The following is a 13,336-nucleotide window of genomic DNA, read 5'->3' on the forward strand; positions in this document are numbered from 1 at the left end:
AAAAACTTAAATTAGATAGGTCCTTCCAATTCGTTCTTCTTCTTCTGTTTTTTTTTTTTTTTTTAAAAAAAAGCCAACTCGTTATTTAAAAAAGAAAGGAAAAAAAAAGAAGAAGAAGAGGCAAACTGGGTTTTAGCGTGGGTTTAATGATTTTTGGCTCTCTGCCGCCATCAGCGCCTGTCTCGCCCCTCTTACTCCTTTGAAGTCCTCCTTCCTAAGTCTCTCCCTCTCTCACTGTTCGTAGAAATCCAAGCAGTAGAGCTACAAGATCGATTTCAACAGGTTAATCTCTCTCGTCTTCTTAACCTTTCTTCATCAGTTACTTTTGTTCAGGCTAATATTTGCTGTTTGGGGTTTGGAGTTTGTGTAAGAAAGACAAGCTTCTATTAGGAGTAGAAAATACATGTTGCCTATTACTCCGTCGAATTTCAATTTTACTGATTTTGAAGTCAAATTAGCCAAAATTCATATAGCTCCTCAATCTGTCTTATTCAATTTGAATTATTGTTTTTTTTTAAAAAAAAACCCTAGGGTTTGTTGCTATAATCGTTCTATTATCTTTTTTATAGTTATTCTTACCCTATTATCCTTTCATTCAAGGTGCTGTAGCTTCCTTAGGAAGATTTGAAGCTTTGATTGAAATTCAGATTGTCAGTGTCTGATAAAGCAATGGATCGTATACCAAATGTAAGTTAATGACACCGAGGAATTCAAAACTGAATCGAGTTTCAATTTTCTCTTTTCCGTGCTCATGTCTTCTTTTGCCTAATGGGTCCATGGTTATTATTTTTGCTGTTGGAATTAATATAGAAAAAGAGGAAGATGTTTGCGAAGCCAATAATGAAAAAGAAGCAGGCCAATGTGGATCATATCACTGGTGATAAGATACCTAAGAGCTTTGTTTTTGCGAGAGGGAAGTTGCCTGGCTCTCTCAGGCAACTTCAGATGGACTTGAGGAAGTTGATGCTTCCCTACACTGCTCTCAAGCTTAAGGTGGAATTTTTTATTTTTTTTTCCTTCTCCCCTTCAAGCTCCTTTTCTATGTACATCAATAGTTTGAATTGAGAAATAAGTGCCGAATTGGGCTCTCCTAGCAGCTTCTCTTTGACTTCTTTTTTCTTATACGAGAGCGTTTAATTCTCACGTGGTTTTATTTTAATTGTTGAATACACTGATTTGTTTCTAACATTTTGCATTTTGGTTTCAGGAGAAGAAACGGAATAATCTCAAAGACTTCTTGAATGTTGCTGGGCCTATGGGTGTTTCTCATTTCCTCATATTGTCAAAAACTGAAACTGCACCATATCTGAGGGTTGCAAGGACCCCACAAGGCCCAACTCTTACGTTTAAGATACATGAGTATTCATTGGCAGCTGATGTTGCTCAATCTCAATTGCGCCCTAGATGTCCGCAGGATCTTTTCAAAAATGCCCCTTTGGTAATTTTTCTCTCTCAAGACACATGCAAGCAGTCATTCATTTCACTTTTGGAACTGATTGTTTATTTTGATTCATGTCTTATTTACTGGATATCACCAGCATTTTGCATGGCTGGTAGCCAGGTGTGTTGAGTTTCAATCAAGCCTTAAGAATTGCGTCCCAGAGTTGGGGTTTTCTGGGAACTGTTATCTGTTGACAGATGTATACTACATGACTCCTAATGAAAATTGAAGGCCATCTGCTTGATTTTTCTTCTAGACTCTATATGCTGTTCTATTCTTCATTTCTATAAAATATTACTGGTTTTGAATCTTAACTAAATGAGATACTGATAAGATTTCAATGCAGCACATCTCATTGTTGCAACTCTATGATTGTGGCTGCAGCCCCCCGTGTCCACTTTTTCACACTTGAGTCTAAAACATATTATGGACTTGTTTTAAATGGGTGATTGAATTCTCAATTTACACCTCTTTGACTTGTACCTTCAAATATTGATTTATGTCGTTTTGACAGATTGTTCTTTCTGGTTTTGGGTCTGGAGAACAACATTTAAAACTCACAACTGTAATGTTTCAGAATATCTTTCCAGCCATTGATATTAATACTGTAAGTGCTTAAGCAATTCTATTTAAATTTTAGAATCAGCCAAGACTGTTTCCCCTCCTAATACACTCTTGTGGGATGTTTCAGATCAAACTTTCTTCTTGCCAGAGAATCGTGTTACTTAATTACAACAAAGACTCAAAACTTATTGATTTCCGGCATTATTCCATCAAACTCCAGCCTGTAGGTGTCTCCCGTAGACTCAGAAAGTTTGTGCAGAACCGCCAAGTTCCTGATCTTAGAAATCTCCAAGATGTGAGCGACTTTGTCACTAAGTAAGAATGTTTACTTATTTATGTTTTTAATTTTGACATCAAACATAATAAGTTAACATGTGAAAAATAAGAGTTTGTTCCATTAATTTGTCATGTTTTGAATGTGCAAAGCAAATGTATTCGTTGCTATGATTGTGTGTGGACTTTCATAGTTAGGCTACAGTAATTACATTTTATTTCGTTCATCAATTTCAGTATTCCGTGTGGCTTTCTGGTTTCCAATTCTAGGTCAATTATGATATTTATAGAGAACTTACCAGGAGCCGGCATTTGAATCTGCTAAGTAAGTGTGTTCGCTAAATAATGAAGACAATGTGCATTATAGGATAGCTAGTTACATGTTTCCTTTCTTTAGCAGTAGTTCTTGTTATCATTGCTAGCATGTCTTAAATCGAAGCACATGGATTTCAAAAGTTATGACATCCTATTAGAAATTACAGAAGAGGATAAAGAAAAGAATTAATGGTTTGGTTATATACTGACCAAACCTTTGGTGGTTGAATTAAGTTGATGGAACATGTCAATTTATTCCACCACTGTAAGACTGGTTTTGAGGGAAGAACATTCTTATGGCATTAGGCTTTATTTGTGCTAAATAATGACCCAGCCTACCCCAGTCTAAGCTTATCCATGCCATAAACTCATCATCAAATTGAATAAAAAGAGAAACAAGCATGGAAAATTGAATATGAAACTCAGTTTTATAATATGTTATAGTTATTATTAGCTGTGGTCTTGTGTGATCTGTGAAGGGCTGGTTATGGATCAGAAAGTGAAGGAGATGATGAAGCGGCGACAGTAACTTTGGCTAATGATCTTGGTAGAGTTAATAAAGCTTCTACAAAAAGCGCTGTGAAGCTCCAGGAGATTGGACCCAGAATGGTTCTTCAACTTGTAAAGATTGAGGAAGGATTATGTTCTGGTGATGTCATCTTCAGTGAATATGGTATGTTTATTGTATAGATTGCGACCTTGATTTTCTTCATGGAATATGCATGATCCAAACAGTGTGGTAATTACCTTTTCATGACATTACATCTTTAGTTGATTCTCACACTTAGTTCTTGATCCCCCACCGTGTGTTTGTGTGTATTTATTTGGCTACCAAAGTGCCTGGAGCTCTTTTAGCATCGTATAATCCCCAGAACTGAGACATGTTAGTCATTCCTGCATGCAGCAGACAATTAATTCAGCCTGTTTGGGAATGCGGTTCAAACCGCGTTCCCCCAAAAATTGAATTTTTATTTTTATTTAAAATTAATTTTTTTGTGTTTTTGGATCATTTTGAAGTGTAGATGTTAAAAATGATTTTAAAAAAAATAAAAAAAACATTATTTTGATGCATTTCTAAGCAAAAAGTATTTTGAACTGCAATCGCTACCACATTCTCAAACATATCCTCTGTCGTGAAAATTTTGCCGTTCCTTGCTCCAGTCATCCCCTTTTGAAAACACTGGATTATTAGATTCACATCTTAATGTTCATTTATACAGGAACTGCAAGTGAGCAAAGGCAGGAAACGAATCAGAACAATGAGGAAGATGCTGGAGATGAAGATAGCGACTAGTCAAGTCAGCAAATTGAGTGATCGGCAGTAAACATTTGATGTCACTTGGTGGTGATTATGGGTGGGTGTTCCTAACTCAAAGGTTGCCCGAATGAGAGGATGCTAATTTGGAAAAATTTTGATAGTTTTGTGGCATTGGCACCACACATTTTATTTTTTTGTTTTGTTCAAGTTATAACAGGTGAATGGTTTTTTTTCTCTCACTTCAAAGAAAGTTGTAATTGGTGTTGCTCTCATTCTCCATGGCCATGGAAGAAGAAAGTTCCTATACTTTTTCTTTAACCTAGACGCCCTGAAAAAAAAAAAAAAAAAGGAGAAAGAAGAGAAGCATGGGGACAACCTTCTCTTTATTCTCTAATGCAAAGCAAGCAAAAAAGAAAAAGAAAAAAAGGCGTTGTATGTATTTTCGAGGATTTTAACAATCAAACTTCACAGTTAAAAGCTAAATCTACAACGAAAAATCTCATATAGAGGTGCTAGAACGAAAGAAGGCCCTCTTCGGACAGACGCAACTATTGGGATGAGCCCGTGGTGAAACTCCAAGCCCTCTTGCTTTCTGGCTCGGAAGGCAAGACGGACACTCAAGGATTGAAGAAACAGCTCGGTCATAAGGCGACCAAAAATCTGATTTTAGGGGACTGCTTCACCGATAGAGTCTTTGCAGAAGGATGCAACTTGAGAGCATGAAATAGCAAACAGGGCAAGCCAGAGTGTTGCAGTTGCCAAATTAGGTGGTCATGCACAAGGCAGTGGTGCTTAAAGCTGTCAATTGGCATGGGCAGCTCATCGCAGGTCGAGGCTGCAGGTGCTGAGGTGCTTATTTTCCATGCCAGCACGCTCAAAACAAACTTTTCAGGGTATCCAAGAATAAAACATGGCAAATGGGTGCTTATTTTCATCAAAAAATAAGAAGCGATTGTCCTTAACCAGGTTTCAGGACTAAAAAGAAGCAAAAGAAAGGTGGTGGTTAAAGCTATGGCGGCACTGAGTCTTGTCCAAGCATAAAACTAGGCTTTCTTGCACGAGCTGATGCAATAAACCTGAACTGTCGCTACTTGACTACTTGACGTAACTACTTAAGAAAAAAAAACAAATATCTAACCTGTCGTTTTTTCCAGGGGAAATGTGTATCTAATATTATTACACTAGAAATCCTTACCAATTAATTTAAATTATATGATACAAGATTATGTATATTAAAAACAAATATTATTATCTCAAAGCATTTTATCTAATATAGGTTATATTACTAGTTTTATCTTAAATTATTAAGGGTTTATTGTCAGGGGCGGAGTTAGGAATTTTTTCTACTCTGAGCTATGATATAAATACACATAAATTATTTTTTAAGATCAATCATTAACTCGTATATATAAATTTGTCAAGTTAACAATAAAGTTTCAATCCAAATACATAACATAAAATTTTATATATATATATATATATATATATATATATATATATAAAATTAAGTACATAAAATTGAAAATAAAAATAAGAATAAATTACACTATCAAAGTTGCACCTTTTGATATTTTGTAAAATAGAATTCATCCATGATCAAATCCGAATCAATATCTAAGTAATGCCTGATCTTTTTTTTATTTGTTTTTATATTTATTTTAATTAATGTTTTTTTATATGTATTTTTATCAAAATATTTTTTACTTTATATTTAAATTAACACTCATTCTCTCTTTTATTTTATTTTGTTTATATAATATTTTTTAAATGATAATTAGTTTTTAAATAGTTTTTATGTATTTAATTTTTAAAAAGATCATTTTATTTCATCTATAATTTTTTTGATAATATTTTTAATATTTATGACCTTAAACAATATGTTTTTTTTATTTAATTAATTTCACGTGTATTTATTTCTATTATTATTTAATTAAATAAAATTTTAATTTTAATGAACAAAGTCATTCAATCCAACCAAATCAAAAACACGTGTTCTAAGATTAAATATTTTAATATAGATATATCTCTTAATTTTTTATTTTTATTGTTAATGAATTTTTTTCTCATTTTTAACATACATAGTTAATTTATTTAATTACTTATATGTATAATATTTTTAATTTTTTTATTTATATAAATGCATTGAAAAACCTTCATGCATAATTTTTTAATATAAAAAATATCTTATGCCAATCAAATAACTAGTGATGTCTCTATGATTACATGTTCAATTGTGTTAATTTGGTAATTGTTTTTTAAATTTTATTAGTTTGAAAAATATATATTTGAGAAAAGAAGGGGTCCTTAAATGACGACAATGATACGTCGACAGTACTTTCACCATACGATTGAAATAAAGGCCAGTAGCGCACAAGATGAAAGCGTGTTTGCGTATCACACAATCATTACTACCGTAATAAGCAACACTCCGTATGTATTTTACACCCACTTCCTAGCTTACCCAATCTCTCAAAACCCTAGTCTTCCAAGTCGTTGCCCTGATCCTCAAATTAATCGGAAGGTAAGAGCTCTGCAGCTTTTTCTTAAAAACTAAGTTTTTTCTTGATAAAAACTCGTTGGCTTGTCAAGCTTTCAGAAATATCATGAGTTTCTTCGATCTCACAATTGCGATTGATTGACGATTTCAGGGAAAAAAATGAGCAGCCGAGCGAGCAGGACTCTATATGTTGGGAATCTGCCTGGCGATATTCGCGAAAAAGAAGTCGAAGATTTATTCTACAAGGTAATATTCAACCCTCCTCCTCCTTGTTGCTTGGAAGTTCGAATGCATATCTTCGCTTCTGAATCTCACTGCTTGGAATTGGCGAACTTCGTTTTGGTTAGGGTTTTTTTTTTTTTTTTATCTTGGACAATTATGTCAGATTCTCCTTCTGCAGCATTTTTGTCTACTGAGATTAGAGCAGTTTCTTCTACATTGGGTTTTATATTGGCGATCTTATCTTATTATTCCCAAAATTCAAGTTATTTACGTACTTGAATGGAACTCTGCTGTATGTTTTTCTTTTTTTTATATAAAAAAATTAAGGATATAGTGTCCGAAAACCTCTCACTATCAAGTTATTATTGAAGTTGAACGTAACCGATAAAAAGAAAATATTTTTTCCCTTCTAGGAAGTTGAAATTTTGATTTGTCAAGTTGATATGCAGGGAGAAATTTGTAGCCCTCTTGACTGTGCAACTGTTGACAAGATGATAATAGGAGTAACAAAAAATAGACATGGTCGATGTATGATATTAATTCTTCATGAATTTAAATTCTTGACTTCCCTAGAAGGCTTAATTTCAGTTGGGGAAGATGGTGATGAGTTGTGATAAAAAATGTTATGAGTGATGGTTGAGAAGCCTGTACTTTTTATTTATTCTGTCTTTTGAATCTTACAATGGTTTTCCTTTCAATGCAGTATGGACCTGTTGCACACATTGATTTGAAGATCCCACCAAGACCCCCTGGTTATGCCTTTGTTGAGGTGAGTTTTGGGAATGTTCTTTATATTCACTTTTCATTCGCATGTGGTGTTTCAACTTTCTTTTAAATTTTTACACAGTTTGAAGAGGCTCGAGATGCTGAGGATGCAATTCGCGGTCGTGATGGCTATGATTTTGATGGGCATCGTTTAAGGGTTAGTTATTTAACTATTTCTTGTTAATTGTAACTGCTGACTGGTTGTTAGTTGTGAGTTGAGATTCATTTTGGATCTCATGTTTACACTTGTATCCATATAGGTGGAACTTGCACATGGTGGGCGTGGACATTCATCCTCAGATCGTCATAGTAGTTATAGTGGTGGTCGTGGACGTGGTGGAGCATCCAGGCGCTCTGAATATCGTGGTGTGTAGTACATCTATCACATTTTTTACCATGCTAGATGCTATAACAAAAGTGAATTAACTAGTTAGCGCATCATGTCTTCAATATCATATTTGCTTCATCATGCAGTTGTGGTCACTGGGTTGCCTTCTTCTGCTTCATGGCAAGACCTTAAGGTGGGTCCAAATTCCTTCTTTCTTTCTAAATCAACATTTTTGGTAATACTTTTCCATGGTCACACCTACTTCCCTTTCCATCTGCATATGTGCTGAATTTAAGGCGTTGTCAATTCCCAGGGTTGTTTCTTACATGGGGTTAACTGTGATGTCTCATTTCATGTTTAGGATCATATGCGCCGAGCAGGAGATGTCTGTTTCTCCCAAGTGTTCCGTGATGGTAGTGGTAAGATACTTTAAGACACTTGAGTCTTGACTTATATCTGTGGTACTGACATGCTGCCAGTTTTTGATGATATTCTTGTTTTAATTGCTTGCAACGGGTCTTGTGGAGCTAGCGTCCGTTCTATGGTTTTTCTACTCAATACAGATTTTGCGTACATTGTTTTCTTTCTTGCTTGCTCTCTTTTTAATTTATGCTCTTTAGTTTTGAGAAAATGGACTAGAGTGTCTTGAGGATTAGGACATCTAAAATAGTTTCCTGGGGGCTGTCCATTAGGTTCTGTTTGTTGAAATTATTAATGCTATGGCCGTCACTGGACCAAATTATATAAATACAATATGTTTTCAAATTAATTGGTTGGCTATTTACTGTAGAGAAGTTTTAGGCTGTGTTTTTCTATGCGGTGCAAACCATGTAAGCAAACACTCTCTTGATCTATCAGTCCATTCTAATTTGAAACCAACAACCCATTTGTTCAAAATTCTGGTATTTGTTTGTAGTAATCTGATCTGATACATCCTTATGAAATGTGGGTAGTTTATACTTTCAGTTTTTACGGTATCATTTTTTTTATTTCCACATGTTTTGTCAAAACTACATGAGTGCATGCTATACTTGTAGTTTTCTTTTTCAAGTTTTTGAAAGGACAATATACTGAAAAACAAAAAATTCTGTTGGATATCTAAATTCTCAAGGATTTGGATATAGACAAGAATTTCAAGTATTAGCTGGATTAGATTGATTTGGATTCAGTAATTCCTTTACCAGATTGATTTATAATGTATCCTGATCCTATCTAAATCTCATTAATTTGCTTTCATATTGACTTAAATTTGTTGATGTTTACTATTTTAATTGCTTTAAACTGTTGTTTATAGGCCTTGACTTTAGAGAAGTGTGAGTAAGGCTGTTTTAACATTATGTATGTTGTGTTGTTGTTGTTGTTTTTAGGCACCACGGGAATTGTTGATTACACAAACTATGAAGACATGAAATATGCGGTTAGTTATCTCTCCTATCCATTGACAGAATGAATGATCCTGGAACTTCCCAATAGGTTGGATGTTTTCCATCAATTTGAATTCTTTGGTTTGTTTTCTTCTGCAGATTAAGAAGCTCGATGACTCTGAGTTTCGAAATGCATTTTCTCAGGCATATGTTCGTGTAGGTTTCAAATTCATCTCTTCCTTTGTCCATTATCCACACATGTGCATGCCTATTTGTTTTCCTGTTATTCATACTTAATTTTTACTTGTAGGTGAGGGAATATGATTCCAAACGGGACTCATCTAGGAGCCCTGGCCGTGATCGATCTCATTCTAGAGGCCGCAGTGATAGTCGCAGTCGCAGTTTAAGTCGGAGCAGGAGCCGCAGGTTTGTTTGCATTGTTAAATACCGGTTTGGTGATTTGTTGGTCTTTAGTTGTTTCTCAACCTTGCCATTGTTATGCAGCAAGTCTCCTAAAAACAAATCTTCACATCGTTCATCTGCGAGGTCTCCTCCTAGGTCTGTTTCTCGGTCTCGCTCTGGGTCAAGGCCACGCTCTCTATCAAGGTATTGATACTTGTTTGCTTAATTGTTGTGTTTTGATTCTTACTTTTCTGTTAACGTGCATTTTATTTTTGGTATATGTGAGGGAGAGGGGGAGAGTAATACACATGAAGATGCGTGTTATTCTTCCTTTCTTTGAAAGCTTCTGATATGAGATGAAGTTCTGCCATGTATGTGTTAAATTGCTCTATGATGTACCAAGTGTCTGCAATATTGTACTTATTCAGTTGGTCTGGTCACCTGACCTTGCCATAGTTTTTGCTTTGCTTTTTAATGTCAAATATCTGACTGCTTTCACATTTTATTTACCACCAGCATAAAAAAAATTGTGCTTTGCAGTTACCAGTTCACAATTACTAATGCTATGATCATTTTTATCTGTAGGTTTTTTGTACAGGTTGAATTTTAGGTCTTAGTTGTCAAAATGCATTTGAGAGGGGATTCCTAAATTTGTTTTTAACCATAAAAATTAATGTCCTGGGAGTCATTTTCTTCCTGCAATATAGTCATCTGGAACCTCTTCACTTGCATGATTTGTTTCATTCAGTGGATGGAGTAATTGGAGAAACAATTTGGATTTCAAACCATCTTCATTTTATTTCTTTTTACTGGATGAAAATTGCCTTGTTTGATATATTGCAGTGACATGGGGATTGGATATTAGGATCTTGATGGGATATGGTTCAGTTCCTGCATCTTTTTTTGGTTGTAGAGGTATGCTGTTTTTCAGATGGCAGCTTTGGAAACCTTCATAGTGTCACTGTTCTAATGTATATAGTATCATAATGTATATGGGTGCTAGATTGGGAACAAAGGAGATTATGCATTGCAATATTAAGGCTGGATATCAGTGAACTAACTGCCAGTGGATCTGGAAGTCTGGTCAGCATTGAGCGGTAGAAACTGTCATTATCTTTTTCTACTCCAACTATTGCCAAGCTATTAGGACCTGCTGGCTGAACTCATTGTGGATTTCCTGTACGGCAGGGAAGCATGCTTCTGTCCTGTCGGATGGTGGCTTCAAACACATTATGATTATTTTATTAATGTATATTATTTTATTAGGTATTTTATTTAGGTCTGATTTTTATGAAATGGTGCCTGATTTTTTTTCCCTTTTGTTTTCACTTGAATTACTAAAGTTTATGGCTTTTCATATGATCCTTTATGAATGTGGTAACTCTGACGTGGAAGAGGCATCAAGGCTCTTGGATGAGAGTTGTTAAAAGGAACGTGTGGATTTTAAATTTGGGTTGTTTCTGGAACTTTTGCAGATCCCGTTCAAGATCAAGATCTCCACTTCCATCTGTAAGTTATTTCTCGTGAGGTTTTGGCAGATATAATGAAACCTGTTTCATATTGGATCATCCTGGGCCAGTAGTTTTTCCTAGTTGACTTGACCATGGAATTAAATGACTTTTAAGAAGTTCCCAGGCAGTATAATTGAAGTGGACCCTACGTCACAAGTAATATAATAAAATTAGGCTGCCCGCCAGCCACTTGGATGGACTAGTTCTCCTTGCTGGTTAATGACCAGTCCATGGTTTTAGAAACTGCAAAAACTTGGAGGTCCTGGGCTGAAAAAATTCACCTTTAGCTGCTGAGTCAAGCATGTCAAGCTAGAAAAAAGAAACTGTTTTTGACAGTAAACCCCTTTGCCTATAGTATATGCAGCAGCTTGGCTTTGCTATCGCTCATGAAATGAGTTGATGAACCCTTAAAGATCCTCAAATTGTATTTAGGTTCTGCCTGCCTTGCAAATTATATCATTTTTTTGGTTAATATTGATGTTCCGCAGCGTCAGAAGCGCGGTAGCAAAAGCCCAAAAAAGCCAAGTGTTAGCAGGAGCCCCAGCAGAAGCAGAAGCAGAAGCAGAAGCAGAAGCAAGAGTTTATCACGGTCTCATTCTTGTCTGCTAATTTATTCTTGTGGTTACTGATATGTGGAACACATATTATTGACTTGGTAATTACAAATTTCTTGGCAGGTGAGGTGATGATATTGGCCTAACCATGGACGTGGATGAGGAAAGCTGAAAGCATGTGGTTTTGAACTTTTGAATGAAGAATTATCAAGTGAACAATGCATTATTAAGTGAATTAGGGTCGTGAACATTGTGTTTTATTTTACTGACTGTATTATGTTCAGATTATTGTGCCTTGCTGTTCGTTGGCCTGATTCGGATTGGTTTTTTTTTTTTAATTGGTATCATTTTCCTTGATGGATTTCGCTGTCTATAATAGATTTGATTCTCACTCGGTTATGTGGATGGGATGCCTTTCCTTCTTTCTTTTTTTCCGGTTTCATGTGGTTCGAACTTATGGTATTTTAGTTCAAGCAACTTGCATGTCTTGCTGAATTTGTTTTTGTTCTTGGTGCGTGCAGAGAGAGTGGTGTCTTTTGTGGAATTTGCTACATTCATGACAGGGAGCAGGGAAATGATTCTTAAGAATATGTTTGCATGGATGTTGTTTGGCGTCGAACAATATCCAGGCGAAGCAATTGTGGCCTGTTTTTCCTAATCACATTTTAATATATTAGATGGAAAAATGAGATTCCTTATCTATATTATATTAATAAGGTAGTCTTTGGCAAAAGTATTCCTGTCTTGTTTAATGTCATGCATTTTAATATAAAAATTTAATTGTTTTTAAAATAATGAATAAATATATATTTTTTAGAAAAATACTATTTGTATTTATCTAAATATTATTTTATAATGAACAAAATTTATAATTTTTTATATTTGAATTTCTTAAAATAAATTAACGTAATTGTTTTTTTTTAATAATATTAGATTGAAGGCTCGCTGATTATACAACTCTATTGCCCCTTGTTGAATAAAAAACACTAAGTTTTTCACAATTTCTTCATGGTTAGAGCTGAGTTTCTCCGGTTCCTTAACTGTTCCTTCACCCCAAAACACAAAGCAGTCATTACTTTTTTTAATACCAAATTCATTAGTTATAAATCCTTAAAAAAATGTTTATGCTCTCATGCTGCTCATATTTTCATTTTGAGAGCATATAAACCCAAGTCTCAATGTTTAACATTTTCACTTCTTTAATTCTTTTTTTCTATGTACACTATCTTCTCTCTTTATAATAATTAATTTCCTTTAACCAGCCCTAAAAATCTAAAGAATAGTAAATAATTATGGGTTTATGTTGCTTTTAGATCTTGTTTGGTATTGCAGTCCAATCGAGTTTTTAAAATTTTTTTAATTTGTTTTAGCTTCAAATTAATGTTTTTTTGTTGTTTTTGGATTGTTTTGATGAGCTGATATCAAAAATAAATTTTTAAAAATAAAATAAAAATTATTTTGATGTATTACTAAACGAAAAACACTTTGAAAAACAATCTTTATCATACTTCCAAATAGGCCCTTATTCTTCAATCACAACTTTGAGATTGTTTGGTATTGTGATAGCTTTCGCTTTTTATTAACAACGGAGAAAAAATAGTTGGATTAGCTAAATAGCTTTTGCTTTTTACATTGGCTTCACACATAATTGCGTTTTAAATCTTGGTTTTATAAAAGCTAAAATAACATGTTTTTCATCTATTTTGCATGTAAAAATTCATCTTACAATATTTTTAACCAAATATTTTTTGTAATCAAAACTCAAAAGTGTTTTTCTTAACCTATTTTTTTTAAAAAAATACAACCGCAAAAGCCACCACAATACCAACAATATACTTAACC

At 34.3% G+C, this 13,336-nt stretch overlaps 2 protein-coding genes across 6 annotated transcripts; both read left to right on the forward strand.

Annotated features, from left to right (window-relative positions):
- The first annotated feature begins 69 nt into the window (after nucleotides 1-69).
- LOC133691195 (peter Pan-like protein) lies at nucleotides 70-4,123 on the forward strand. Of its 2 annotated transcripts, none has more exons than XM_062111595.1 (8): nucleotides 70-282; nucleotides 601-687; nucleotides 811-993; nucleotides 1,208-1,438; nucleotides 1,956-2,048; nucleotides 2,133-2,320; nucleotides 3,073-3,266; nucleotides 3,814-4,123. In XM_062111595.1, the coding sequence occupies exons 2-8, from the start codon at nucleotides 670-672 to the stop codon at nucleotides 3,885-3,887; spliced, it is 981 nt and encodes a 326-aa protein (XP_061967579.1). In that variant the 5' UTR covers nucleotides 70-282; nucleotides 601-669; the 3' UTR covers nucleotides 3,888-4,123. The 2 variants fall into 2 exon arrangements, with proteins under 2 accessions (XP_061967579.1, XP_061967580.1); XM_062111596.1 differs by having other exon boundaries at nucleotides 610-687.
- A 2,094-nt stretch (nucleotides 4,124-6,217) lies between these two features.
- LOC133692355 (serine/arginine-rich-splicing factor SR34-like) lies at nucleotides 6,218-11,899 on the forward strand. Of its 4 annotated transcripts, XR_009841877.1 has the most exons (16): nucleotides 6,218-6,372; nucleotides 6,500-6,594; nucleotides 7,274-7,339; nucleotides 7,418-7,492; nucleotides 7,596-7,701; nucleotides 7,810-7,856; nucleotides 8,025-8,082; nucleotides 9,031-9,080; nucleotides 9,187-9,243; nucleotides 9,338-9,453; nucleotides 9,532-9,633; nucleotides 10,273-10,344; nucleotides 10,433-10,526; nucleotides 10,618-10,938; nucleotides 11,429-11,529; nucleotides 11,618-11,899. XR_009841877.1 is itself a non-coding variant. In XM_062113226.1 (14 exons), exons 2-14 carry the CDS (start codon nucleotides 6,508-6,510, stop codon nucleotides 11,619-11,621), a joined length of 903 nt encoding a protein of 300 aa, XP_061969210.1. In that variant the 5' UTR covers nucleotides 6,218-6,372; nucleotides 6,500-6,507; the 3' UTR covers nucleotides 11,622-11,899. The 4 variants fall into 4 exon arrangements, 1 of the variants encoding a protein (XP_061969210.1); XR_009841876.1 differs by having other exon boundaries at nucleotides 10,433-10,938; XR_009841878.1 differs by lacking the exons at nucleotides 10,433-10,526; nucleotides 11,618-11,899 and having other exon boundaries at nucleotides 10,905-10,938; nucleotides 11,429-11,528.
- The last annotated feature ends 1,437 nt before the right edge of the window (nucleotides 11,900-13,336 follow it).

Source organism: Populus nigra, chromosome 4, assembly GCF_951802175.1.
Source record: "Populus nigra chromosome 4, ddPopNigr1.1, whole genome shotgun sequence".
NCBI lineage: Eukaryota > Viridiplantae > Streptophyta > Magnoliopsida > Malpighiales > Salicaceae > Populus > Populus nigra.

Excerpts from the sequence above, each read along its gene's own strand:
- LOC133691195 (XM_062111595.1), top strand. Across the intron at positions 994-1,207 it reads ACACTGCTCTCAAGCTTAAG|GAGAAGAAACGGAATAATCT; the intron begins GTGGAATTTTTT and ends TTTTGGTTTCAG. Across the intron at positions 3,267-3,813 it reads TGTCATCTTCAGTGAATATG|GAACTGCAAGTGAGCAAAGG; the intron begins GTATGTTTATTG and ends TCATTTATACAG.
- LOC133692355 (XM_062113226.1), top strand. The coding sequence starts at position 6,508 with ATGAGCAGCCGAGCGAGCAGGACTCTATATGTTGGGAATCTGCCTGGC. Across the intron at positions 7,340-7,417 it reads CTGGTTATGCCTTTGTTGAG|TTTGAAGAGGCTCGAGATGC; the intron begins GTGAGTTTTGGG and ends ATTTTTACACAG. Across the intron at positions 7,702-7,809 it reads CAGGCGCTCTGAATATCGTG|TTGTGGTCACTGGGTTGCCT; the intron begins GTGTGTAGTACA and ends TTCATCATGCAG.